The sequence below is a fragment of the Nothoprocta perdicaria genome, unplaced genomic scaffold (assembly GCF_003342845.1).
Source record: "Nothoprocta perdicaria isolate Ctin4 unplaced genomic scaffold, notPer1 scaffold_44, whole genome shotgun sequence".
NCBI classification, from domain to species: Eukaryota; Metazoa; Chordata; class Aves; order Tinamiformes; family Tinamidae; genus Nothoprocta; species Nothoprocta perdicaria.
In genome coordinates this window covers 816,604-842,160 of record NW_020455688.1, presented here as the reverse complement: position 1 = coordinate 842,160, position 25,557 = coordinate 816,604, and the positions used below count along the sequence as shown (strand labels likewise).

Genomic DNA, 25,557 nt, shown 5'->3' with positions numbered 1-25,557 from the left:
TTTGCAAAACATATTTGACTCATTTCCTTAAATCATAAATTAGTTTGTGAAAGCCTTGAACTCTCCAGTCTAGATGAAATGAAACTCAGTCTCCTACTTTGTGGTAGAATCATAGAATCGTCAAGGTTGGAARGGACTTTTAGAGATCATCTAGTTCAAACCCCCTGCACACACAGGGTCACTTAGAGCATGTGGCACAGGGCTGCATCCAAACGGGTTTGGAAGCTCTCCAGAGAAGGAGAAGCAATAGAACCAGTGTTAACATGAGCATGCAGAAGATAGCAATAAAGTCTCTGCCTCCAGAAAGGCAGAGGTGTAATTGCTGACTGTTATTAATCTGTCACAGTGTTCAAGCATCTAATCTAGAGTGACTAAAACASAGAGATACATTCACTCAAAGTTATGATGAAAACTCTTTTGTTTTGGTGAAATAAACCTCCACTTTGAGAAAAGCSAGTGAAAATTGCACTGAACATCTCTGCTCTTGTTAAGCTCGCCTTAACAAGGCAAGAGGTTTGGGCTCAGCATTGAGCAGCCTTTGCTGAGGAGCAGGCAGCCTGGCCAACTGGGCACTGCAGATCTGCAGCCCTCTCACCTACCTGCAGGCAGCTGAAAATGGCAAAGAGATAGTGAAACGTCATGACGTCGCTGTTCACGGCCAGCAGCCCCAGCAGCCACGTGGCGCTGATGAGCAGCAAGAGGATGAAGGCCGTCCGCAGCACAGACCTGTGAGGCAGATTCGTACAGTCATTTGCAYGAAGGAGAAAGAAAGAAAGAAGGAGAAATAGAAGAACAGAAGAAATAAAACTTCCCAGCCCCGGAGGCACCAAGGAATGTTAGGAGTTCCCTTTCCTTCTTGAATGTACATGGAGTGTGCAGCTCACAGGCCAGGACACGAGAGCACCTAACTGCAAAGACCCTTAGGGATACAGGCAAAATAAAGGCAAGTATTTGGCTGGGAGAGAGCTTAACATCCAGGCACTGGCAAGGGAAAATTAACACAGCTGGAATGCCAGTTCCCATCTCGCCCACAMCACCACTCAATATCTAAAAGCAGATTTAAAAAAAAATATAATTTCTTTTCAAGTTCGTGTCTAAGGGTATTTTTTTTTCCTTTTCAAACAAATGAGCCAAGCTCTTCTGTTCAGCCTTGTTGACTCTGAGGAGGAGATGTGGGCAGTGAGCGGTCAGGTCGCTCTCGCTGCTGTTTGCCAAGCTCCCTTTCACATTCTTTCACAACGTTGCAGCCAGGGGCTTGCATGGAGAGCACTCAGGGGAATGCCTGTTTGCTTCAAAATGTTATTTCCACCAGTGCTTTAAAAAGATAGTCACAGGGGCAAAAGGTTATTTCTACAAAATGCAGATTTTACAAAAATTGGTGCCAAATACAAATTTGTCAAATTTGTGACATTGGTCACAAATACACTCCTTTTGTTCATGGAGGTTTAGAAAAGAAACTCAAACATAACTTGACAGCCAGTGTTGAATAAATAGCTAGAAGAAAACTTCTGAAATCTCACGTAGAGGAAAACTTTTGAAATCTCATTTAGCTACCTATTTTTTTAAGAGTTGTCTTGCCACTAGCTAATCACATTTTAGTTCACAGGTAAATTATAAGCTTTGGGCAAAATACAGGCTAATGGGAACAGKCGGCCATAATAGGTAGGAAATGCTACGAGTTGCAGCTTGTGGGGCTTTCTGCTCATCCCATGTGGAGCAGAGTGGGGCCAGAGGCTGGTCCAAGCACAGAAAGCCACTGCCAGAACAAATCCTGTAATTTCTGCTTTCTTAAGGGGACACTTTTCTGAGCCAAAGGCTACCAAGAGGAGAGTCTCTACCATAATTACATCTACCTAGAAATTGCTGTGGGCTGACATGAACCAATTTAGTAACAGGGAACACATTAAAAGCTCTGGAAGAGCAAAGATATCATAGAGAAGGATGAGTATTCGAACTTCTTCCCTCTCCTGTCTTATCTGCAGTAGCAAGCACCATGCTGGACACTTAGCAGAGCTTTAGAGAGGACACCAGAAATAAATGATGGTAAAATGCCTCCCACTTCTTTAACCACTATAAACTGTCTCCTTCTCCAAATWGTTTATTTGTTCCCCACCCTAATGGTTGCCTTAAAGCAGCCTGTCCCTTTCACCATTCCTGGCCAGAACTTCTACAGGGTTTTGAATCCTGGCTCCAAACTTACATGACTCCGTTTTTCTCAAACGAGCGTTGCCTTTGCCTGCACGATGCTTTCATTGCCAGTATAAAGATGACAGTGTTTATCTGAAAGAGAAATTGAAATAACAGCATGGATTTTTTTCCCGCAAATTTGTTAAGAGCTCGGTTTTCATTTACAATGGAATTGTTATCCTAAAAAGGGTTGCAGTGCCAAAAATATTTTCCCTTCAATTTGCATGTCTCTTCAAGTTCTAAAATTCATCTCGTTTCAAGGCAATATTAGTCAAGAACACCCTGGACTCCATCCTGCTGAAACCAGTGAGACTGCCCTGTGACAGATTGAGGAAATCAGGAATGATTATCCTCAACCAGAGCAGACTCCACTTAGCCTAGCATTTTGTTTCAGCTAGGGCCAAAGAGGAACATAATATAAAAACAGAGGAAACACATAGCAATAATTCCTCAGGATGCTCCTCCAGCCTCCACTCATTTCCAGAGCTGGGATATATGAGGTGTTTTTGCGTTTAGTCACCTCTAACTCTGTTGAATCCTTATGCCATGAGCTGGTCCAGCCACTTTTGGCAACCATGTGGAGTTAGGGTTTTACCTGCCTCAATGTCCTGCTTTAGGGAACTTGCCATCTCCTACCACTCTGTGCAYTGGAAAACACACTGAACAGTTTGGCCATCAAGGGGGGCTATTCTGTGTTTCTGGTAACATTTGTTACCAGAGACACCTCTCTGCACCTTTGCCAGGTCTGCTTCACGCTTTTTGAGATRAGGGAACCACAACTGCAATTGGTATTCAAGATATGGTCACTCCATAGATATATCTTCTGGTCTTCTGCCATCAAGAAAAGTTTTAAGTGAGAAGTTAAATATCAGCCAATTCTTTAGAATTCCTGAAATTAGAATTACTTAATATTCCCTCTGAACTTCCAGGTGAATGAAGTGTGGTCCTAGTGACTTGTCAAGTCTTGCTTTGTTGATGTAAAGAATACTGCTGCTTCAGATTATGTCTACTGGTTGACAAAACAAAAAGGAAAAGTTGTAGCAAGACAGAGGCAGATGCCAACTCCACCATACTTACAACAACAACAATTATGATGGGTCCAGCAAAACTCCAGATGAGAGTGTCATGAACAGACAACCAGCAGAAATCAGGGTTCCCATAGCCCTGTGGGTCCAGACCAACAGCAAGTCCTGAATCACAAAATGCAGAAAAAGGACATTAGAAAGATGCTGGTGAGACCTTCTAAACAATCAGACACAGTAATGTTCTGAAATCACTGTTAGACAAACAAAAATGACAAAGGTAAAATGTCATAAATAGGACAATCTAGAAAATAAAAATCTAGGCAAACACTGAAATTAAATTTTGGTAAATTTTACTTTACTTACGTCATTCCATATTAAGTAACACTACAAATTTTGCCTACTACAAATTTTGCCTGCAACATTTGTCTACAAAAAAAAGCTACAACAAATCCCAAGTCAGCTGTACACAATTTTACAGTCAGATTCGCAGAGAGTGATCAAGCCTTTAGGGTGAGTGACGTGTTGAGGAATTTCAATAAGCTTGTACAGCAGAATGACATGAATCATAGCTGAAGAGCTGACTAGAGGAGAGAAAAAAAAAAGGTTCATTCTTAAGTGCCGTGAGCTTAGTGTCATTAAAATAACAGCAGAGACAAAGGAACCTGGGAGCTACTGTAAGAAGTTAACTGCTTGAGTTCAGGTACAGCTGAAAGCCCGAGATACAGCTGAAGTGCCCGCCTCTCCTTGCTTCACCACCTTTTTAAATGAGGTGTGTTCATGCCACCAAGGAAACCCAGTTAAGAATATACCTTTTATTGCCTCAATTTTTGAAGCTTGGACATTTCCATGGGAGTCTCTGAACCTCCCACCTGGAATACTGGCTTTGTGATCGAAACTTTGTCCATATGGAAATGGTCTGGGATTGCTGCCTTGCATCTGCAAAACACTGCAGAGCTCTTCCTTCTTGAAGCCTCTGAATTGGATCCTGYGAGGCCTATGGCCAGTGACATATGKTAAATGGCTGCAGCACGTTCTTTAGGTGCCAGGAGGCACCTATAGCAGCAAGTGCATGTCCTGACTCAGGCAGGCATCCAAGGTTCACGGCAGTGCCGGTCTCCTCCATGAGAATTTATGTGTATTAATCAACACCTGCATAGTTTGATGAAAAGACACTAAAAAAAGGAGAGGCAGCGACATTTCGCTCTGTGTGTATAACGTTTGGCCCCCAGCCAGTATTCACATCTGGTGCAGGCCTACACTCTATGAAAACTAAACTGGCTCTTTGGCAAAGCAGTGGATATTGGATCTGTTTTCTCCAAAGCGTGGAGTGAGACAGGGTTGCTCGCTCCCCCTGTGCTTCTATTGGCCTTTTCATCAACGCCTTTAGCGGTTACCATCCAGAAAGAATTAGCTATAAATGATTAAGGGACCATAAAATATTTTATACAGATGTAATTCTATAGACACAGCCTGTTTCCCAGGACTTCATTTCCCTATTAGCGGGACTTAAAACTACAATTTGACCAAACATCTGGCTCTAAGTTTAATTGGCAGGCAGCAACATTTTTTCACTCTCAAAATCCTACCCTAAAATTCTCCATTAAACAAATGRAGCAAATTGCAGTCTACAGGTATGTGGCTCAGATTTTACTGCATTCAACAATATGTGAAATGACACTTCGCTCAAAAGCAGAGTTGAGCCAGTGTGATTTAATATAAAAATCTTTCCGGCACATCAGTTAACTGCTGCACCCCTGTCACCCCAGGTGCCGTGAGCTGAGTGCTGCCATTCTCAGTGCACCGATAGTTCCRGAACAGGTAGATGTGATGGCCAAGCAGAGTGGTCTGCAGGGACCGGGATCCACCTGAGGAGCATCCCGACTTTGCAGCTCCTCTGACTCATCACCTTGCTTATTGTGTGCAGCAAATGTGCAGATTCAGAAACGCTGTTGTCCAGAGGCTATTGATTTTAGCAGCAAGAGTGGGCTGAGTGAGAACCTGTTTGAACAGGAGCTCTGCTGTCTCCAAGGCAAAGCCAGCCCTGAGTACACAGAGCAGCCGGGTGCAGGTTTGCACAAAGACGCTCCCAACAGGATGGGTCCTGCTGGGTGCCAAATCCAGCCTGATGCTCCTGAGGCGACGAAGCCATAAAATCCCCTTCCTGCATGGATGAGACTCCGTCTTAAAATGTGCCAGCAGAAAGTGAATTTGAAATTGCCCACAACTGCTCCACATGGGGAGTATTCCAGAACCTCACTCTTTGGATGGGCAAAAACCTTCTCTCCTCTTCCAGCCTACACTTCATCATGACAACTTGCTCTTGTATTGTGTGTGTAAATACTCTTCTTCCTTGTTGGAATTTCCCYATATAAACATTTTCTTAAAGCTTTTTTTACTCCCTAAAGCTCCAGGTTTCCTTTAGCAAGTAGTCTGGTCTTATCCCCCTTAAGATCACTATGTCCCAGGTTGATATGAATTGAGTATGGAAAATAACAAAATAAAAGGAAACGCGACTAGGTAAATCCACTGCTGCTGAAGCTTCACTTCTTCAGGACAGCTATAGTAGAGATGACCTGGGCTGGATATTTCTCCTTCAAATTAGAAAAATGTCCTAAAATCTTTTCCTGTACCTAGACATTTCTACTATTGAGAAACATACATGATATATCTGTCGAAGGAAATTAAAAGAAGGTATATTTAAGATGCATATTATGAGGTTGGAGCCTTCTTACTCTTTCTGAACTGAAGTTTAAAATATATCAAAGAAGCTTACTTAAAATACATACAGTAGCAAAGTGATCCAGAGACAAGAAATCCCATACTCTATTTTACTTATGACTAAATAATCTTCTCTTCAGATGAGATTTAGATTTCTAAAATTGAAGGGCAAACTAATGGTTTATTTCACTTTATTCAGCAAAATCCTCAGACTTTCTCAATAATAGGAACCTGATTTTTTTACTGTAAATAAAAATTTTAGTTAATTTAGTAGAATCATAGCTTAAATGACAGTGAACAGCCTGGAACCATAATTCATAATACATGCATAATATATTATGTTTTGTAATACTTTAAACATGGAACAGAAACTCTTGACTAAATTCCTCTGAAGGGTTAAGTGTTCTGAAATAAWTTTTTTTWATTGCTATTTAATGATTATTCTTCRTTTCTAACAGATATCAACTCTCTGACGGTACGTAAATGTTCTTGAATGTATTATAAAAGGCTTCTGTGTACTGATAAAAGCTATACACTTTTGAAACATTCCAGTAGTTCAAAGACAATTTCTATTTAAAATATCAGGAATATGTCCAGAGCAATAGAACGTTCTAGGCCTTATCAGTCCCTGTATGCTGAACAAATTAAAAGAAATTGAAATTATTTATTCACAAGATCAAATGAGAAAAAAATTACCTTCTCTCCAGAAAAGTTACCTGTACTATCCTATTACCTTGTGCTACACTTGTGTATTATACTTTTTAAGTCACATGGTTAAAAAAAAAAAAAAGCCAACATGTATTTGCAAAAGGCTAACTTGTTCTGCAGTATTTTTCCAAGCATACATGAGTGACACCTATTTGAGCTGAGAGACCTAAAGCTCTGTCATTGATGACAGTATTTTGTTATCTGTAAAAACAAAAATAACTGTGTAAAAGTTAACTGCCTGCCTATGATCTGACTTCCCACATAGCGAGATATATCCTGAAATAACTGAACCGAAACGTCCCGCTCCAACTGTGCCGTGAAGGGCCCTTCCCAAGGAGCYGCCTGCCTGAGTGGATGCAGCTCCATAGGCTTCAGATAGCCCCTCAAATGTCCACATGAAAAACAGGCAGGGTGAGGGTGGACATAGGTGTGTATCCCACTGCAGGAGCTGGAAACTGCTCCCAGCTTTTCCTTGTTCTTCCTAGACTCGAAGATACTACCTTTGCATCTGTCAGGAAATAAAAGGCTGCTTGGATATTCCCAGTTTGCTTTCGTGCCAAGGCAAGCAAAACTGCCCAAATCCCTTTCAGGGAGCAGTTGCTGCTAGGGGAGGGAGAGCAGTGGGAATGTTCAGGAATGACCGGTGGGTATCATCACTCCTGAGGCCGCTGTAGCCGGCTCCCCACAAGAGGCACGTCTGCACCCTGCAGTACCCTGCAGTGCAGGAAAATGTCTGAGGGCTGCAAGCAAAGCCATTACYCTAAAAATGTTATTTCCAAGCAACATTAACAAGTCCTGTTTTAATCTGCATTCAATTAGGTTTATGTTATTGTAAARCCCTCAGTATCACTTGAACTGGGACGGTGGATATTTGGTGCACAGATTTGCCAAATTCAGGCTGACTTGTGGTATTCATTACTTGGTGCTGCTCTCTTGCAGGAGAGCACTGCAGTGCCAGCAGCTTTTGAACACAGGCTCAGCTATCTTGGACGGGGTAACTTTCCTGAATTTGGCCAGGGAAGATGGCAGGGAAAGTGAAAAAAATGCTGTCTGGGGCTTGTTGAAGGGTCTCCATTGCCTTTTGGTACCTGTTATAATGGCGGGAATGCCCCATCCGACGACGTAGTAGAAGCGCATGTGGCCAAAGTTGATGTTCCTCACTTCGGTCAGCATGCGGTAGATGTGGAGCTGCTCCACAAACATCCACGCGAAGGTGCTCATGTAGCAGTAATGCAGAAGGATGGCAATCACCGTGCACACAAACTGCGGAAGGGAAAGGGCACGGAAATTAGAGCTGCTGCGCTGAGCCACGCACCTTGCTGACTCACCGTCTCCCCAGTGCAGCTGAAGGAAAGTTATAATGAAAAGATCTGGCAGAGAGAATACAKTGCCATTAATTTGCATTTCCAATAGCTTTGGGAGGTTCAGAGAAGTTGTTCACGATGTGAAAACCAATGTTCTATCATCAGGCCTGTGCTGAGGATGGTTGGGTTTGACGCAGTGAGCTCAAGGCGCGTCGAGCCCCTGCGCTGCAAGCTCTGGTTAATTCCTCCACGTGCCTTTGCTGGTGATAGTGAGTCCAGCCCTCATGTCCTCCTCCTCCTGCAGGAGGCCAGTGGGTGGGCCGAGACGGTGTCCCCACGGGGCAGTGCTTAAAGCTGCGGCTCTGGCTCCTGGAGTGAAGCAGAACAGAAAGGCAAGATGCTCCTGTGGAGGCTGCAGAGCCTCTTCTCTGTTTCACGTGTGGGCCTCACCTGCGAACTCACTCCGTGATGGGGAATTTAACAGCCCTGTGAGGACAGCCTCAGGCAAACCAGTTTCAGAGACCATCCTGAGACTGGGCCTTCAACCCTGCAGTGACTCAGTGTCTCCCGTTATCGAAGTAACAAATGTCCTGGGAGGTTTTCTGCTGCTTCATGCTCTCCATTGAGAGAGCTGCCTGCTCAAGGAAGGCCGCATTTTAGTACAGTTTTGTTCTATGTGGTCACTGCCTAGGGCTCAATATTAGTTCAAGGAAACTCCTGTTTTGAGGGGCAGGTTAGGTCAGAGATGGGTCTTCGGCCTTCAGTTTAGGACTATACCCTGAGAAAGTCCTGCTGCCCATCTTGACAAACTTCCCCCTGGGGACATGCAGCTTCAGACCAGGAGCAACTTGTTGTACACGAGCAATATATGAAATCTAGACTGTAAGAAATCCACCCTTCCTTTGAGGTATTTCCTTGTCACTTAAATGAAAGTTACGTTTAACAAACAGAAAATTTCATGTGAAATTATGATCTAGCACAGGATCAGTGGGCCATGTTGTGCCTATGTTTGATGTTTGATGTTCAAGCCGGACTTCAGCGACAATTTGGGGCGACGCTGCTGAGTTCAGCTCCCGGTGAGCAGGCAGGGCTTGCACAGCGAGGCAGCAGCTCATGAGTGAGTGTTGACAGAAACGGTATGAAAAGGAGACAGTGACACCACAGTAGGAGGATTAGAAACAGGCTACGGGTAAGACAGTTTGGCCATGCTACAATTTTGTTCAAAAATGGGGGGGGGAAAAAGAAAAAAAGGAAGGTCTTCTTCATAAGCAAGGTTTTCTTCATTTAGAAAGGGCTAATGAGGGAATGGTCTGCTCCACCTGCAGCTCTTTCTCTGGGATTCTTTAAGAAGATTCAAGGAATAAAAGCAGGGATGATTCTGCAGGGAAAGCTGGTGAGTGCCTCCTTTGTCCTTGTGTCTCTGTTCTTCCTTGATTAGACCTATCTAATATCCAATATCTAATTAATATGTAATGTTAGATAGTAGATCTATCCCTCTAGACCCTTGGATAGCTACATCTCAATGAGTTGCTGAGGACACCTGGCCAATATCACTGGACTAAAATGACACAGCCTCAAGTAGATTGCTGCCTACTCCCCAGATACATACAAAAAGTGGAACCAGTATTTCCCCTGATATCAAGATGAGAATAATTTGACTAGGGAAGTGGGCAAGTGGGGTCTAGGTCTAGATCCAGCCTGAGCAGGGAGGATTAACTTCCCTTCTCCTCCGGTGGAGCAAAACGCCAAACTGCTGGGCTGTAGGATATGCTGGGTCCAGAAGAATTGGACCTTGAGGCTGATCTACCCTGCAGTCATGCAAAGACAAGGCATGAGGAGACAAGTAAAGGCACGAGCAGCCTGATGTTGGTCTATTGGTTCACACCTTCAGCTAGGAACAAGGAGAGATGTGCCTTTAAATTCCAGGCCTGGCTTTAGTTTTTATCTAACAGCAGCAGCAGCGTGAGACTAGGACCATCATCGGCCACTCTGAGACCAGTGAAAATGAAAGACCCACTGAAACCAAAGGGACTTTGTCACTAGTGTGACTCAGACTAGAGTGAAAAATGGTACCTCCAGGCATCCCTGTGACCAAATGGACCCTGTGACCTTCACAGAGCAGCATTTCTGTAATATTTGCTAACCACAATTGCTCCTGACATAACTGTCTGATGGATGAAAACAGGAGTGACCATCACCATTCAACACCTGCAGGAAGACCTAAAAATTAACCTTCTTCCCTCAGAAGAAAAGCAAAGGATTCTACCCAGAATTTGCTGATAAGTTTGAATTAAAATCATTTTGTGTAAGCATTCAGTTTCTATTTCAAAATGTTTTACATTGTGTTTCTGATCCTTTGTTCCTGTGTAGCTCTGTCCAAGCTTTCAGTTTTTGGCATGAATTTTTAGTGCTTTTCCATGCTGTAAGGCTCAGGGCCATAAGCCATATTTCCCTGTTTAATTTTACACAGTGAAAGAATCATATAAAGACCACCAGCTTTCTGGATTCACTTACTGCACCAACTTTATTACAACACCAAACATTATTGAAAATGTAGCTCACCAAATAAAAGACCTTTCCTTTTTCTATGCATGCAGGGTTCTTTCTGTTCCTATCAGCACATGTGTATGTGTAGATTGCTGCCCTGAAAATTACCTTTTTCAGGTAAGAGAAAAAAAAGAAAATAAATCATTTTCTATCAATAGCACATGGAAAGATTAAAACCTCGCCCAGAAATGTGACTGGTAATTTACAGAAACCCATAAAAGCGAGGCTTGGTGCCAAGCAGCCCAGCATTATTTGTGCTCCAACATTCTTTTCCTCTTTATGTTCATCAGTGCATGACTCGTTAGACAACTCTCATTCCACACAGACAGATGAATAATTGTCTCAAGGAGACATAGCTTATAGCCCTCCACACTTCTCAGACTGACTGCTTGGGCTGTAAAGAGCAGTCCTCTGTTGTATGAAATATATTCTGTAACTTAAAGGGTTTCATAGGTGGGTTAAAGGTTTGGGGTGTTTCATGGAATCCCAGTAACTGAACTTCAAGAACCCAATAGCGTGAAAATGGGAAAGAGTGAAAGAGARCAGTCTCATGAAGGACAACCACTAGGGTTCATTGTATTGATGAACAGGTTTACTAACTTTATATCTATTTGCTTGACATGTCCTGATAYCACAAAATGAATTTGGAAATGAAGAACATTCATTTACTGTGGTGCTTTCAGCAAGATCCTGCAGGGATCTGGGCTTGGCCCCTCAGTTTTCATGTCAGAAATGTGAAAAAGTATCAACTCCCTGCCAGTGAAATGCAGTGAAAAATGAGTGGTGTGCTCAGGAAGGCATGGGAAAGGTCAAGTTACGCAGAGTGCTGGGGATCAACTGGCAAGGTGCGCTCCTTTGAGCTACTGTTATTTTAATATGCAAACTCATATATTATGAAACAAAGACTGCAGGTCACACAGGATACGAGTCACTGGAAAGGACAGGAAGAGCAAGTAAAAGAAGGTTTTATGACTTTCTAAAATATATGTTATAGCTCAGACAGGTGCTAGAAACCAAAGTGGAACTTGTAGGCTGCTGTTACTGAGCAGTAGGTTAGGATAGATGGTTAGGCGTAATGGCTTTACTGCAATGGTGTCTTTATCTATTAAATGTAGGAATTTTCTCCCATTTCTGTCCCTTGGACAAGGCCAAATCARTGTGGTTTGTTCTTTGGTGTTTTCATCTCAAGATTGTGCTTCTCTCACAAGATTTAAATTGAAACATATATAATATAGGATTTTTGATACACTTTCTTAAGAGTCTTCAGACACACAAACATTGAATGTTCTTAGTTGCTCTAAGAACATTATTTGTGTGATATTAAATATCCCGTTTATTAAATTTTATTTATTTATTTTTTATTTTATGTCCTTCTCCATCTGTGTGTTGACAGGCAATGGAGACTCTGAGAGTTGTCTGAAGCTCTGCAGTGATGGAACAAGGGTTTGCCTGATTTTCTTCTACCTGTCTTCATGGCAAGTGGGCTTTATGAGATGGGTGCTAGTAAGAATTAACAGCAATATGATGTATAATGCTACACAGTTAAGACAGCAACGATGTCCTGCGCACAGAACATAGACATATTATGTGTGCTGTGCACTTCATGTTGAGTTGCACTCATTGCTTGTGTTTCTTGACATACAAAATGCTGCAGGTGCCTGCCTCAAGCTTAGATAAAAGATATGATGGCTGAAGCCAAAAGTTACTGCAGCTGGAAAGCATGAAGCAAAGCGACAGGTTTCCTCCTGGTCCTTGCATGTAGCAATCTACCTTATGCCTGGCAAGTGCCTTCTCCCAAATAGTCTTGGTATGTGGTGCCATGCATATTAACAGCACAGCTGACAACCTACTGGTCAATGCCAGGAGTTGCTTGGGCTTGTAAGGTACCTGCTGCAGGAGAAATTGGAGAGCCCCCACTGAACAGCCAAAGTAAGGAAAAAAACAACATACAGATGGAAAAAGAGAACAAAAGGAAGGAATCAATATTCRGGGCTCAATTTCTGAGAGAAGACCTTAGCATGGCTGCTGTGATGGGATCTCTGAAAACAACATATAATTGGATAGTCCCCTCTTCTGGCATTGCTATTCATCGTATAAAACACAAAAGAACAATAAAAGTTTGATGCTTTTCAAATGACTGTTTAGGCCAAACCGAGGTAAAAAGGAGAGAAAGCAAAACAGATGGATGCAGTAAAAACTGCAGCACGAACACAACTTAGAGCTTGACAACAACTTCAGCAATCACACAGCAAGTGGTAAGCCAAAAGCATCAAGTCTTACCGGGTTTTCAGTCTGGTTGATTCCAATGAGAAAGACGAGCTCGGAAAAGAAAAGGGCAGCCACCAGGTTCTTGTGGATACTGTGCAAGTTGGAACGCAGCGTGCGGATGAGAACCAGCAAGATGAAGGTGATCAGCAAAGCCACCAGTGAGACGGACACGGTCGTGTAAGTGACAATCTTCAGCGGAAGCACCTCCCCGTTCTGCAGAAGGACACATTGACAGGGCTTCTGAGTTGTTCCTTCCTTTCCCTCCCATCAAAGCTATTCCTTGCAAAGTCAGGTTTTTGTTGCTGTTGAGCCAACGATTTGACTCTCTTTAGGACCAGTGGGAGTGGGGACAGTGGGAATGCACCTCCTGAGTCACTCAGCCTTTCAAGCATGTGAAGGAATCCCCAAAGGGACAGACAGCTAAGCAAGAATCCCAAGTAACTGCAGACCACTCTGCCACATTGATGATAGCCTGAAAGGCCTCTGGGGTTTGTGTTTGCTCCTACCTATTGTGATTCTAAATATTATCATATGAAGTGAAACATTTTTATTAGTTGCTGATGGCATCATGATACTGTAATCCTTGTCCCACCCGCTTCTCTGCACGGCCCCATGTGGTGTAGCCTRGGAGGTTACACCTTGCTGGCTACACCATGCACTGACCAGGCAGAAGACTCCTTCTGGACAGATGCAGATGCAACACGGGGAACCATTAGCTACGTGGCAAAGTGCTCGTGACAAACTGCACGAAAGGACTGATCCATGGAGGGTGCTGTGAATCAAATTCACCCCCCCAGAGGGCACCAGCCGGGGTCACCCACCTCTCGTTTCGAGATGTCCATTAGGACGGCGGAGCTGGTCAGATGGTTGCACTGGCAAGTGATATGACTCTGGTTTCTGGAGAACAGCTCACACCCTTTGGAGGACCAGGCACCTGTCCCACCAATCCTGTGGGGCAAAAAAGGTCGTTTCTGAACATCAGTCTGAGATTGCTGCCCTGCCTCCCACTGCTGTCACTCCGAGGCAGCTCTGAAACCTGAAAGGTCACTTAGCACCGGGGCAGACAGAAATATTTACAGCTGTCACATGCCTTAAAGAAGATCTTCAACTTAAAAAGTCTTGAGCTAGAAGTAGGGTCTGACATCTGATTTGATTGCCAAATTTTACAGATTTATAAAAAAATTGTTTTTAAAACAACGAACTTTGTGTTTGTGCCTGCCCCTGACCATGCAAGCAAGAAGACAAAGCAACTACACAGTGTAGACTGTGGAACTGGCCATTGCAAAGAACTGTCTGCTATGTGAAATATTTTTCAGTCGTCCCTGTTTCCCCCAATTTTGACACTGCTTTTAACATGTTTATGCAAAATATGTTTCAGCAGAAATATGATCTCTGTCACAGAATTCCATTAAAAGTAGACAAGAAAATGTTTAAAACAGTAGATAGTATTTTATACCTAGATCTCTGGTATCAACATTGTGGAGGAACAGCTCCCTTAGAAATTCTTCACTGTGCAACCTTGTTTAACTTCATCAGTTTAAGAAAAGATTTTCTATCAACAGTAATTATTTTATTCTGAAGTCAATGAGTAATAAAAATCCTCTCGTAGTAACTGAAGATTTTAATTAGACATTACAGGTGATCTTTTTCATTGAGCAATAAAATGTTCACTCAGCTGCTTTAATATCTCTTGTAACATTCGCACTTTTAAAAAACTCTTTTGTTACATGTTCTTTAACTGCACTTAAAGGAACATGGACAGCAATGCCAAAGCAGCTGCTAACAAATACYGATGAATCACTTCAGAGCTAATGAGTTATTCAAGCCCATAATATKCTTAAAAAAATATGATAAAGCATCTGCCATTCCCTCATATTTGGTAGAGTCATCTGTACATATAAGCAAACAGGATGTGAAGAAATTGCTTATCTAACCTTTGTGCTGCTCTGCTATATCTCTGATTGCCTTACTAGCAGGCAAACGGAGTAGTTTGTTATTGCTAATAGACAGCTGATAGATTTTTGTTGCCTCGTTGATATTTTTGATGATATTAACTCAGTAAGGCTTTCTGACCAGGAGGCCAGCATTTGCTTTTCTTCTTTTCCAGTACAGGATATTCCCTTTTAATGGATTTTTCCATAGGCTTACTAAAGGCTTTGGGTCACTAGGGAAAGCAGTAACAGCTACTCTTCCTTCACGCTGGGCTGACAATATCATCCTCTCAGCACCTGGTTTATGGTTAAAATTTGCATATGTAATAGTCACAATATTGTGAAATCATAATTTGCTGAGCACGTAGTTACCTCTCCATAAATTTTCTTGTATCTGCACTCTTGAAATATATGCAATGGGATTGTTACGTTTTCACAGTGCCATAAACTCAACACAACACTTAAAACAACATGCAGTTCTTAAAMGTTCTCATAGGTTTTTCCTTTCTCTTTCCCAAATGCAAAAGACCTTAATGAGCTATTTGCAGAATATTTGACTACATCTCTCACACCTCCCTCCTTGAGAGTCAAGCACTTCTATCTGACAGTGATATTTGACAATGTGGCACCGGTGAGATCTCAAAGATCCCAGAGAAGGTGTTTCCCTCCTCTCCACTTTTTCAGTAAAATAAATGCAGCTGAAAAATACAGCAGCTGATGGAAAGAAAAAAACAAGTTGCTTCTTACAAGCACAACTGTCTTTGGGTTGACTTTTAACTCCAAAATGAGCTTTGAGATATAAAAAAAATCCAGTCTTACCACTTTATCTAAAAAGTCTCAATCCTTTTTACCAATATGAAGAACAACTTTTGTAAATTTTTGCACTGGCCCTGGCTGAGGTATTTAGGTTAGCTACCTGCCTGCCTTATATTCTGTCTATGGTCACTGGAGTGTAACAGAAGATGCAGCCCACAGAAGATTGAATTATCCTTCTGAGATACCCTCCTAAAAAGAGAGCAAAGGGCAATGAGATTCCTGACTTACGGACATCAGGTGAGTGATAAACCCCAGCATTTGAGCTGGACTCTGCCCGTATATGTTATGAGCAAAGGGGCAAGAGCAAAAATCAGAAGAATGTGAGATTTATAATCACTGGGTGAGAAAAGGTCATGTGAGAAGATGGCACTGCATGAATTTCCTAGAAAGCACGTGGCTAGTCCTTCATTTGAGGAGTTATGGTGATTTTATGCTCCTTGCTGATGGGAAGTGACCRTCTGGCTCTATTCCACAGGAATTCATGGTGAATGAACTAAAGCAGTAGCGATCATGTTCTCCTGAATTAGCTTCCTAGCCTTGACCTCTCTGCTACAGATAGATCCCACCCAAAGCCCTAAAGCAGGCAGGGGACGTACGGGATGGAGTGATTCCAGAAGACGCAGACGGGCTTCGTTCGCTCCTCCGTCTCCAGCATGGCATACTCCACGATGAGGGGCTTTTCCACCAGGTTGGGTGGCAGCTCCCCGTCACTGTGAACAGCTGTGCTCACCACAGGTGTGTTAATAATGGGGCGATTTGGCAATCTGTAGAAGAAGAAAATTTCAAAATGATCTAAACATTGAAAAAAGAAATTGGTAAGTGCTGCAAATAAAAGGTTTCCAGATGCTTCCAGTGAGAAAGTGAAGTAGATGCACAGCCAGAGCTCCACACAGCTGGACTTCTAGAAGCAACTGGCACTACTGAAGAGGTCTTTCTCCCACCACGTGTTGCAGGAGGACAAGGGTCAGTCCTGCAGGGACAAGTGCATCATGTGTGACATCTAATCAGGAAGGATAATCCCACCTGCCTCTGCCGTGCACACAGAGCGAGCAGAAGGGCTCTGCACCATCTACAAACGGGTCCAAGGTTTACCTCAAGCTCCTTCGGTCTGGATCATAATTCTCAGGTAAAAGGTGTCCTAGCGATCGGTATATGATGACCATGGCCACCGTATATTGGGTGGAGTCATCGGGGTGTCGCTTCCTTCGCTTTGTAAATGCGCTCTCAGGACTCAGCCCTTCACCAGTCACCTTGGAGAACAATCTCTGGTTTGAAGGCTTCATTGTAGGTAACCCTAAGAAATTAACAGAAATACCATAGTCTTTCCATACACTTGACAGCTACTATTTCACCTGGCTTTTTTGTTTATTTCAGAGACCCTGCAAAGCAGATAGACAGTTTCTATGCACTCCCAAACACACCACCTATCTCCTTGCATGACTCAGATTTTTTATTTGCTTCTTCTCTCTGACAATGTGGCTCAGTTCCCAAGGCTGAATTCTCCACCTCCCACATCAGGCTCTCGTTGCTGCCTTTCACTGCTTCTCTCCATGCACTTGGCTGTCACCCCAGCTTCACATCTGCCCACATTCCTGCTGTGCCTTCAGACAGGAGCTCTGCTGCACCTGATGCTGCTCCGATTCCCTCTGCTTTCTACAGGCTGCACTGAGTTCCTAAAGGGCTAGAGCTGCATATTGCTGGTATCTTCTAAGGTGGATAGAAAAACAGGTCACACAACAGGTAACTCAATACCAGCATTATTAGCACTGAGGCCATGAAGAACCCCGACTGTGAAGCCAAGCCTTGTGTTATCTTCCTATAAGCCCTTCTGAGGTTGTTTTCTGTTGGGAACACACAGGGAGCCCGTGAGGACTCAGGGAGGTGGGAAGGGGACCCGAGAGGAGCGTTTCTSTCATCGGTGCAGCAGTTTGGGGGCTGTGAGGAGACCTGACAGACAAGCACAGCCAGTTACGCAGCCCCTYGTGCTCCCGGCACTGCCCGGCAGGCAAAATGCCTTCGGAGTCTGCACAGCTGCTGCCTCCCTGCAGAACGTTCCCATGTGCTCTCGCCCCAGCTCCGCTCCGCTCCAACAGGATCCATCAGGCTCTTAGTCAGAGCWGCCCTCCTGCCGTCAGCAGAAGGGTTTTACCTTTCCTCTCTGAGGGCTTGAACAAGGTATCGGGGAAGATAACAGATGATTCCAGATCTTTGGGGTAGTCCTCTTTAATCTCGTGAAATCGCGGAACTTTAGCTCCCGTAAAATTAGATTTGTTGAAGATGTCAACAGCAATAACTAGAGAGAAAAAAAAAAAGGTTCCCCATAAAATGAATTCCTTCAAATAGGATATAAAAGCAAAATAAAACGTAACTGAAAGGCTAAAATAGCTGCATGACACAAAGAAGTGATTTGAACCAAAAAATACAAGTGTAATAATATGATTTTTGACAATACCTTAAATCACAAATAAAAGCTTATGTTTCAGCATTATGTCCCATTTATAAAATTACAAATATACATAGATTGCACAGGCAACAGAAGTAATTCACAAGACAGTATTTCCTACTAGGAAAACAGTACTACAAACACCAGTAATCTAAAGAGGAACTGTTSCAGTTCCAGACTTGCTTCCTGTATGGAATGCAAAATCTGCTACTTTAGAAACACAGCCTTTATACATCTGTGAAATTGCAAAATCACCTAAATAAAGAAAATAACCTGGATTTTACCTGGGAATACTTCTTAGTCCTATGCTAGTCCTCCTTGCTCTGCACTAACAGCTACTTTCTGGCTCCCCTCATCAGCTCTGCCTGTTGCATAACTGCCAAAATATGTAAAAGCAGCTGAGTTGGCCTTAACTTTGCCATTTAAGAAAAGTCACCTGAGTGCCCAGTTGTATGTTATAAYGTAAGTGAGAAGCTGGAAGTACTGCGGGTAACTACACTGAAAGCTGTGATGCACAGCAAGTTTCTATGTGAAGAAATATCCAAGTTAAGATCTGCAAATTCCCATTCCTTCTCCAGTCTCTAAATAACTCCCAGATGAGCCATTAGGAGACTCCATGAACACCCTGTTCACCTGGAAAAACTGTTCTAAAGCAAACAGAACACATTCAGGGCAGAATCGCCTCATCCCTCCCAAGCCAGCTCTTTTGTACTGAAGGAAAGCTCTCTGACAAATCAGGATTTACAACCTGCAAGAAATAKAGGGCTTTGTTTTCATCTTAATTGAGTTCAGCTAGATTTTTCTCAAAGTGAAKATGAAAACATTTTGATTCTGCTAGCCCTAAATCAAAAGGCAACATCGTGTTTTAGTTTACTAAACATAATGGAACTATTTCAGTTTGGCTCACAACAATAATAGTTCCCCTCTGGAGCAGATGCAGGACCTCATAAATGTTGCACTTTGAATGCCTCATGTTTTTGCTTTTGTCTAGAAGCTAAGAAAGATATAAATATATATTTWTATATATATTTATTTATAGGATATATATGATTGCCCATGCTAAATGGGCATGTAACTGTGGACATGAAGCACTCTGAGGATAAGGTTTGTATATAAYAGCAAATTCCCTTAATATACTAACTCGTCTAGCTAGGAACATTATTTAGATAGCTCTGAGAATCATAGAAATGTTGGTTGGGAGAGACCTTGGCWGGTCACCCCATCCCACCTGCGGCTCAGGGCAGGATGAGCACTAACAGCATCAGGTCAAATCACTGGAAGTTGGTGAGAAAATGAAATAAGGAGTGGGAGAAAATGGGGAAGGAGGCAGACCAGGCATTTACAGCCTGCTGAATGTGCAGAGGTTAATGCCCAGTTGTCACAGAGGAGGAGATTATTATGTGCCAGGACACTCAACTGAATAGGTGAGTTTGGATCTCCAGCAGAATTAATAATTTTAGACACTGGGTCTGTGTTCTGGGAGGCATTTTGTAGGTTCACAATGACACAGCCCCCGGTGCCACCCTTCCCTTCCAGGGGCAGCATGGGCACATGTGGCAAAGTGCACGGCTCAAAAGGCGATACCGTCACTTAAAAATGTTGGCCTTAAAACATCAGATGGAGCAGTGTGCCCATTCCCTGCTGGGTACAGCAACCTAAACTGAGCTTGGCCCACAGGGAGGACAGAGAAGATTCCGCAGCTCCAAGGTTACTGAGAGATACAGATCAGTGCTCAACTGACTTGAAATAAATGTATCGATGAGACTGGAAAATACAAGTATTGTGTTTCTCAGCAGATATTATTAAAAAAAAAAAAACCTTAGTGCCTCTTGGACTCATTTTTGAAGCTCTTCTGATACAACATGGCAATTTTCAACACAAATACTCACTCATGTTAGTGGCAACGATGACAAAAGGTCTCAGGTAGGTTTTCCTCATGTTCTGAGCCACATTGTTGAAATACTGCTCGTAGTGCCGGAGCAGGTGAGCGCTGCCCCCCTCCATCCGCTGAATTTGCTCCCACTGCTCCTTGTTGCTGGGATCCAGCAGAGCACTACCCACTTTGATAATGTTCTGAGGAAAAAAACACAGGCCTAAATTAGGAGGCAAACAAAGCCTAGGCAATCAAGCAAAGCGTTGGATTTCAAGTGAGGAGCACGGCAAGTGATTGGCATTACTGCCTCAGGTGAGCATATAATGAAATATTTTAATCCAGGCATGTTCTACTGCAGCCTTATGAAAATATGCACACCAGTTACTCACCCCGAGGTTATTTTACATTAAGGAAATCCTTTCAACCCTTTTATAAGCAAAGTAAGCCAAAATTGGAGACTATAAAAGAAAAAAAGTAGACAGTTCTCTTAAGACAGGAAACCCATGAGGAAAATGCAGAGGGAAAACCTATTCATATTTGCTTTGTCTGAAAGAGGAGAGACAGGAAAAGCAGAGYGCTTGCTATGTACACTTAAGAACACACCTAGGTAAATGAAAACAATATGCTAAGTTAAAATCAAAAGAAATCCATCAACAGAAATATTACTTTCTGTTCTATTTTGATTTTTATTTTGTTGATCCTTGACTAATTCTGGAAGCTTACATGCTAAAGAAGGAAAAAAGCAAATATTAACTTGTATATATCAACTTGGACTCGCATGAGAAATTATGTTCTTCTCCTTCCATTTTTATGTTGCTCACAAATGCTGCTAAAAAAGAGAATCTAGAAGAGGACCTAAGCCCCTTTGCTGCAAGGTTGGAAGGGGACACTCAGAGGAATCCTTAGCTGGAATGGAAAGAAAAGACCCTGAATAAGAACAGCAAGTGGCTTAAATGAGAATCATGAGCATCACTAGACCTTTTTAATCTTAGTGTACACATACCCTATATTGYTATGCCAAAATTAAATTCATAACTGAGGTCAAATCTGCATAAACTGTGGTAGGTTTTGGTAGTAGCTGGGTCTTCCACAAATACTCCAACTAGGAGAAACCCCCCGGCCATGAGCAGTTCTAGCTCTTTGTATGTTCACGATCCTCTCAGAATATCAACACAACGGGGATTGCTTTTGGTGCCCCAGCTCTYCACTAGGTATGATTCAAATCCTTCAATATTTCAGTGTTTCAAAATGTTTCAAAAAGGGAATGTTAAAATATTTGAACCAGTAATTTTTTGTTTGTTTTAAAACCAAACAGTTAAAGGGTTATTGATTTCATGCACGTTTTCTGTAGGGAAATATTTAACCTGGAAATTATAGGTCAAGTACGATAAAGAGGCAAGGACTTACTCATTTTTCACATTTTTTACAAAAAAAAAAAAAAAAAGGAATTGCAGGATTGCAGGAATTCCAATGTGAAATTACACAGAATAAACCATCCCAGAATTAGTCCACTAYACATTTAAATGAAAGTGATCAAATTAGGCAGGTTTTCCAACAAAAATGGAATATGGTAGCTAAGGCTATTTCATCCAGGAACAGCACATCAATTTTTATTTTTCATTTGGGGAAATGTTGCTTTTGGATGCCAGTATGATGATGTGTATGACAACCACGCTTTGCATGCTATGTGTATTCTACACACACACGGGCACATACACACTGTGTGCGTGGACCCGCACATCCAATGAGCAATTCCCAAAGAAGCACCTAGGCAGTGCTGCAAAGCTCAACACAGGCTCAGGAGAGCAGGCAGCTTCTCTCTTACTTCATTGAATTCCACGTCCCTGGTGGCAGCCAGGTCAAAGCCTTGCTGCTGGCTTTCATACTGCAGGACCCTCATCATCATCTGGTAAGCTGTCCTCACGTCATTCCCATACAGGCTGCTGGTATATTTGGTGGCATTCTGCAACATCTTCACAATCCGTATGGTTTTGTCTCCATCCAGTTTGGTCTCGTTGCGGGAAAGCTTTTCATTCTGGAGTGCAGACAAGAATGAAGAAARAGCCCAGGGTTTTTAAACACAAAACTAATACAATTTATTTCATTCTCGTTACAAAGGCATTCTTCATCATCTAGGGAATTCTGGCACAAAGGAGTGATTTGATAAAAAATGTAGTTTGTCTTGAGAAAGACTGAATAGGACAATGCAAAGCAAAACATGACTTGGAGCCAGAAAAAATACAGGSTTGGGATGGGAAACGCAGGATCCAAAGACTCGGTTAAGAGATGGTATATGGGGACATCAGGCTGCAGWATGAACTCACGTTCACTTACAAACTGAAATGAAAAGCTGTATGAGAAACTATGCAGCTAAACATTAACATTATGTGCTTTAGTAGTGTTGAAACAAATTCAGCAATGTATAGATGAACAATTAGCAAGAGGGTAACACATGAAATCGAAGAAAATCTCTTCTAAATCCAAGGGAAAATGGCAGCAAATCACTTGGAAAGGTCACCATGCTAGATTATCATCTATGTAAATCAATATTGTCTATATGAAGCCAATGAAAACACAGCAAATCATACCAAATGCAGATYTGGAGTGTCAATATTCAGTGGATACATACTAGAGTGCCTGCTTCAAAATTTGGCCACTGTATAAGCAGCTATGAATATATCCTTACCAGACTTCACTAAATCTGAGAAATTATTTGTCTGTGGATTTTGCTGTGTTCCAAATGTATTCACCACATGCAAATAGCAGTTGGCCCTGACTAGTTCATCATACTCTGGAGTACTAAATACAAGAAAATACAGCCTACCATGATCTTTAGCTCCATAAAAGTGGTGGTGGTGCAGTTAAAAAGCTCAGGAGGCAGCCAACCCTTCTCRTTGTTACAGTGTCGAACCGCATTCCCTGGAGGAAACAAAGCATTAACAAAATGCAATCTTCTGAATTGTTCTGAATACATTTTCATGTGATTCTTCTTGCAAGCTCCTTGGAGAGCTGCACATATCTCACTTTCCAAACTGCTATCCCTGTCTGAAGAAACCTTGAGGTTACTGATATTTCCAAATCATTTTCTCCAAGCTCTAGAGAAAGGGAGGCAAACTTCAGTTCACACAGATACATCTGTGCCTGACAGTCTGTAGAGATTACACTGGGGTCAATCACAGAAAGTGAAAACTTAGTGAGAAAAGTTACTTAATTCAGCTTCATACCGTTTAACAAGGCAAATGTTCACTTACAGGGAAAAAAAAAAGAAAAGTCATTTCAATCTCCTAAATTCTTCAGAACAGGAGCTTGTTTGATTAGGGACCTTCCGCACACCTAGGCTCCGTGACATACCTTCTGGTAACATTTGCAGAAGTTACATAATCAGTTATAATTCACTGAACCTGAACAGTGCTAACAGCAGATAAAAGTCACCAGGCCTAGAACTCAGACAGAGGTTTCATTTCCCATAGCACACACTTCACAAAAGGTTGTRAACACAGTTTGCAAACCTGCTTTGGTACTCTGAGAGATAAACACTACCAGACACACAGAGAAAACTGCACTGTCGTTCACTTGCAGTATAAAATGACTCGTGTGCTTGATAAAACATGATTTTCAGCAACTTGAATGATGGTGTAGAGAAAAAAAAAAATGTTTGGTGGAAAAATAGGAGTTCTGTTGTAACTCTTAGCTTTATTAGCCAGGAATGCTAGGAAAGCAATCATCACATAAATGGTTGTCTTCATTTTAAATTTGCCCAGAGGAGCTCTAGCGCCAGACATCATGTGTAAGCCATTAGAAACTAAAAGTTACACGTATAAAAATTGCTTGATAAATAGAAAACAGAAAAGCTGACTGTGAAAATACAGATTCAGACTTTCCCTTCTTTGCATATATTTATGTATATGCTGCACTTTCGTATTTACTTTTTTGCTTCTATTCCAAAGGTGTTTTAACAGCTCTTGAGGTTTCACTAGGTAAACTTTTCATCTCGTGACTTGCATAAGCTATGTTGTAATCTCTAGACTTAATGAATTAACACCTTACCCTCTGCACACAATTTTTCTCTTCTTTTCTCCTCATAGGCAAGCAGATAGAATTGTTAATGTTTTACTCAGGGAACTTACCCACTGATCCCTTCGGACACGGCACAGCAGCTGGCTGCCCAAACTTGGTCTGTGGCCACCAAATACCAGCCTCGAAAGCTTTGGGACACCCATTGTATATTACTGAAAGGAGGGAAAAAAAGAGACGATGCAGTTTTGTTGGCACCCTAAAATCACACAGCAACCACGAGGAGATATTTACACCTGCCAAAAGGCCCTTCCCAAGCTGAGTCAGGGCTTTTGCTCCCTGGCATGTTGTCCAAAGTGCAGCCCATGAGCTGCTCCTTTCCAGCCATGCCACGAGACAGGTTCAGGCAGGGGAAAGGTGGGGATGACGAGGGGAAAGCTGGGGATGATGAAGGGAAAGCTGGGGATGATGAAGGGAAAGCTGGGGATGATGTAGGGAAAGCTGGGGATGATGAAGGGTGCTGGGTTTTATATCTCTGCCTGCTCCTTTTTCATGGGACTGGGTTGCTCATCCACACGGAGCAGGGGGCCGGTGGCTCCCTCGGCTTGGTGCTGGTGGGAAGAGAAGGGCAGAGGAGGCGGCAGAGCCGGTCTAGGGGCTGGCACTGGGGTGGTGGCTCCCGCAGAGGGCACTTGGGCCTGCACCAGGCCCGAGCGATGCCTTGGGTRTAACTGCACCCGCTGGGCAACTCCTGCTTCCAGCACAACCAGGATTCACGCGTTTTGCTTCCCCCAAATCCTTAGCCAAACATATTTTCATTTGAGGGAAATTAGGGGGAATACTAGGACTTTTCTCAAYCCCTGTGGCTCCTACTGACACGGATTTCGGAGCAGGGGGCCGGGTCAAGGCTAGGGCAGCTCCCACCACCCCTGATGACCAAAGCCCTGGCCTGGTGCTCCCCGTCTCTCCCTCGCTGAGGGCTCCGGGCCGATATCCCGCCCGGTGGATGGGAAGCAGTGCCAGGAGGAGGTACCTTCGCAGCCCCTGGTGGTCACCTCGGCGAAGGGGTTGTCGCAGCGGTTGCACTGCCTCCCGATGACGCCGGCYTTGCAGGGACACTGGCCCGTCTCCATGTCGCAGGTGCGCGTGTGGGAGCCCGAGGGGAAGCAGTCGCACGGGTAGCACGTGTCGCTGCTCTGGGGCTTGTAGTAATTGGCCTAGAAAGGACCAGCACAAGGTTTGGGGTTTTTATCCTGCATTTCCAGTGTTTCTGAACTACTTCCATGCGTCACAAAAGCCTTTCCAGTTACCCAGGTAGTATGCTGCTGGCTACTTCAGCACAGGAAAATAATTACRCTCCTATTAGGAAAACCATTATTATAACAGGAAAAATAATAGCTGTGAGAAGTGTATCCTGCTGGTGTGACTTGCAGCAGCCCTGGCGATGGGGCGGAGCAGGGGCTGCAGGGCCACCCTGAGCCCCGGGCACCCGGCGTTCCGGCCACGGCCCACGTTATTCAGCCTGTGCTCACGGGCACTGCCCAGCAAAGGCATTCCCAGAGAGCTTGTGGTTTTCCCTGCCCTGCAATTCTCGTCTGCTAGGGCAGAACAAACTAATAGGAAAACTTCCTGCACTGCCCATTTAAGCATGATGTAGAGGGAAAGCGGTAATCATGTACTGAAATCAYATCTTTAAATGCCTTTGATCTGAGGCCTGATGGGA

The 25,557-nt window shown here is 43.1% G+C and overlaps 1 protein-coding gene across 1 annotated transcript in view; it reads right to left on the bottom strand.

The window, feature by feature from the left end:
- The window catches only part of CELSR1 (cadherin EGF LAG seven-pass G-type receptor 1), a 155,359-nt gene that overhangs the window by 9,110 nt on the left and 120,692 nt on the right, over nucleotides 1-25,557 (bottom strand). The window contains exons 15-28 of the mRNA XM_026046413.1: nucleotides 24,868-25,051; nucleotides 23,948-24,049; nucleotides 22,645-22,739; nucleotides 21,646-21,855; nucleotides 19,837-20,020; nucleotides 17,654-17,797; nucleotides 16,597-16,798; nucleotides 16,101-16,268; nucleotides 13,579-13,705; nucleotides 12,770-12,970; nucleotides 7,727-7,901; nucleotides 3,265-3,377; nucleotides 2,201-2,280; nucleotides 600-726 (exon numbers count right to left, since the gene is read on the bottom strand). Coding sequence (XP_025902198.1) covers nucleotides 600-726; nucleotides 2,201-2,280; nucleotides 3,265-3,377; nucleotides 7,727-7,901; nucleotides 12,770-12,970; nucleotides 13,579-13,705; nucleotides 16,101-16,268; nucleotides 16,597-16,798; nucleotides 17,654-17,797; nucleotides 19,837-20,020; nucleotides 21,646-21,855; nucleotides 22,645-22,739; nucleotides 23,948-24,049; nucleotides 24,868-25,051 — 2,112 coding nt within the window. The remainder of the gene's footprint in view (nucleotides 1-599; nucleotides 727-2,200; nucleotides 2,281-3,264; nucleotides 3,378-7,726; nucleotides 7,902-12,769; nucleotides 12,971-13,578; nucleotides 13,706-16,100; nucleotides 16,269-16,596; nucleotides 16,799-17,653; nucleotides 17,798-19,836; nucleotides 20,021-21,645; nucleotides 21,856-22,644; nucleotides 22,740-23,947; nucleotides 24,050-24,867; nucleotides 25,052-25,557) is intronic.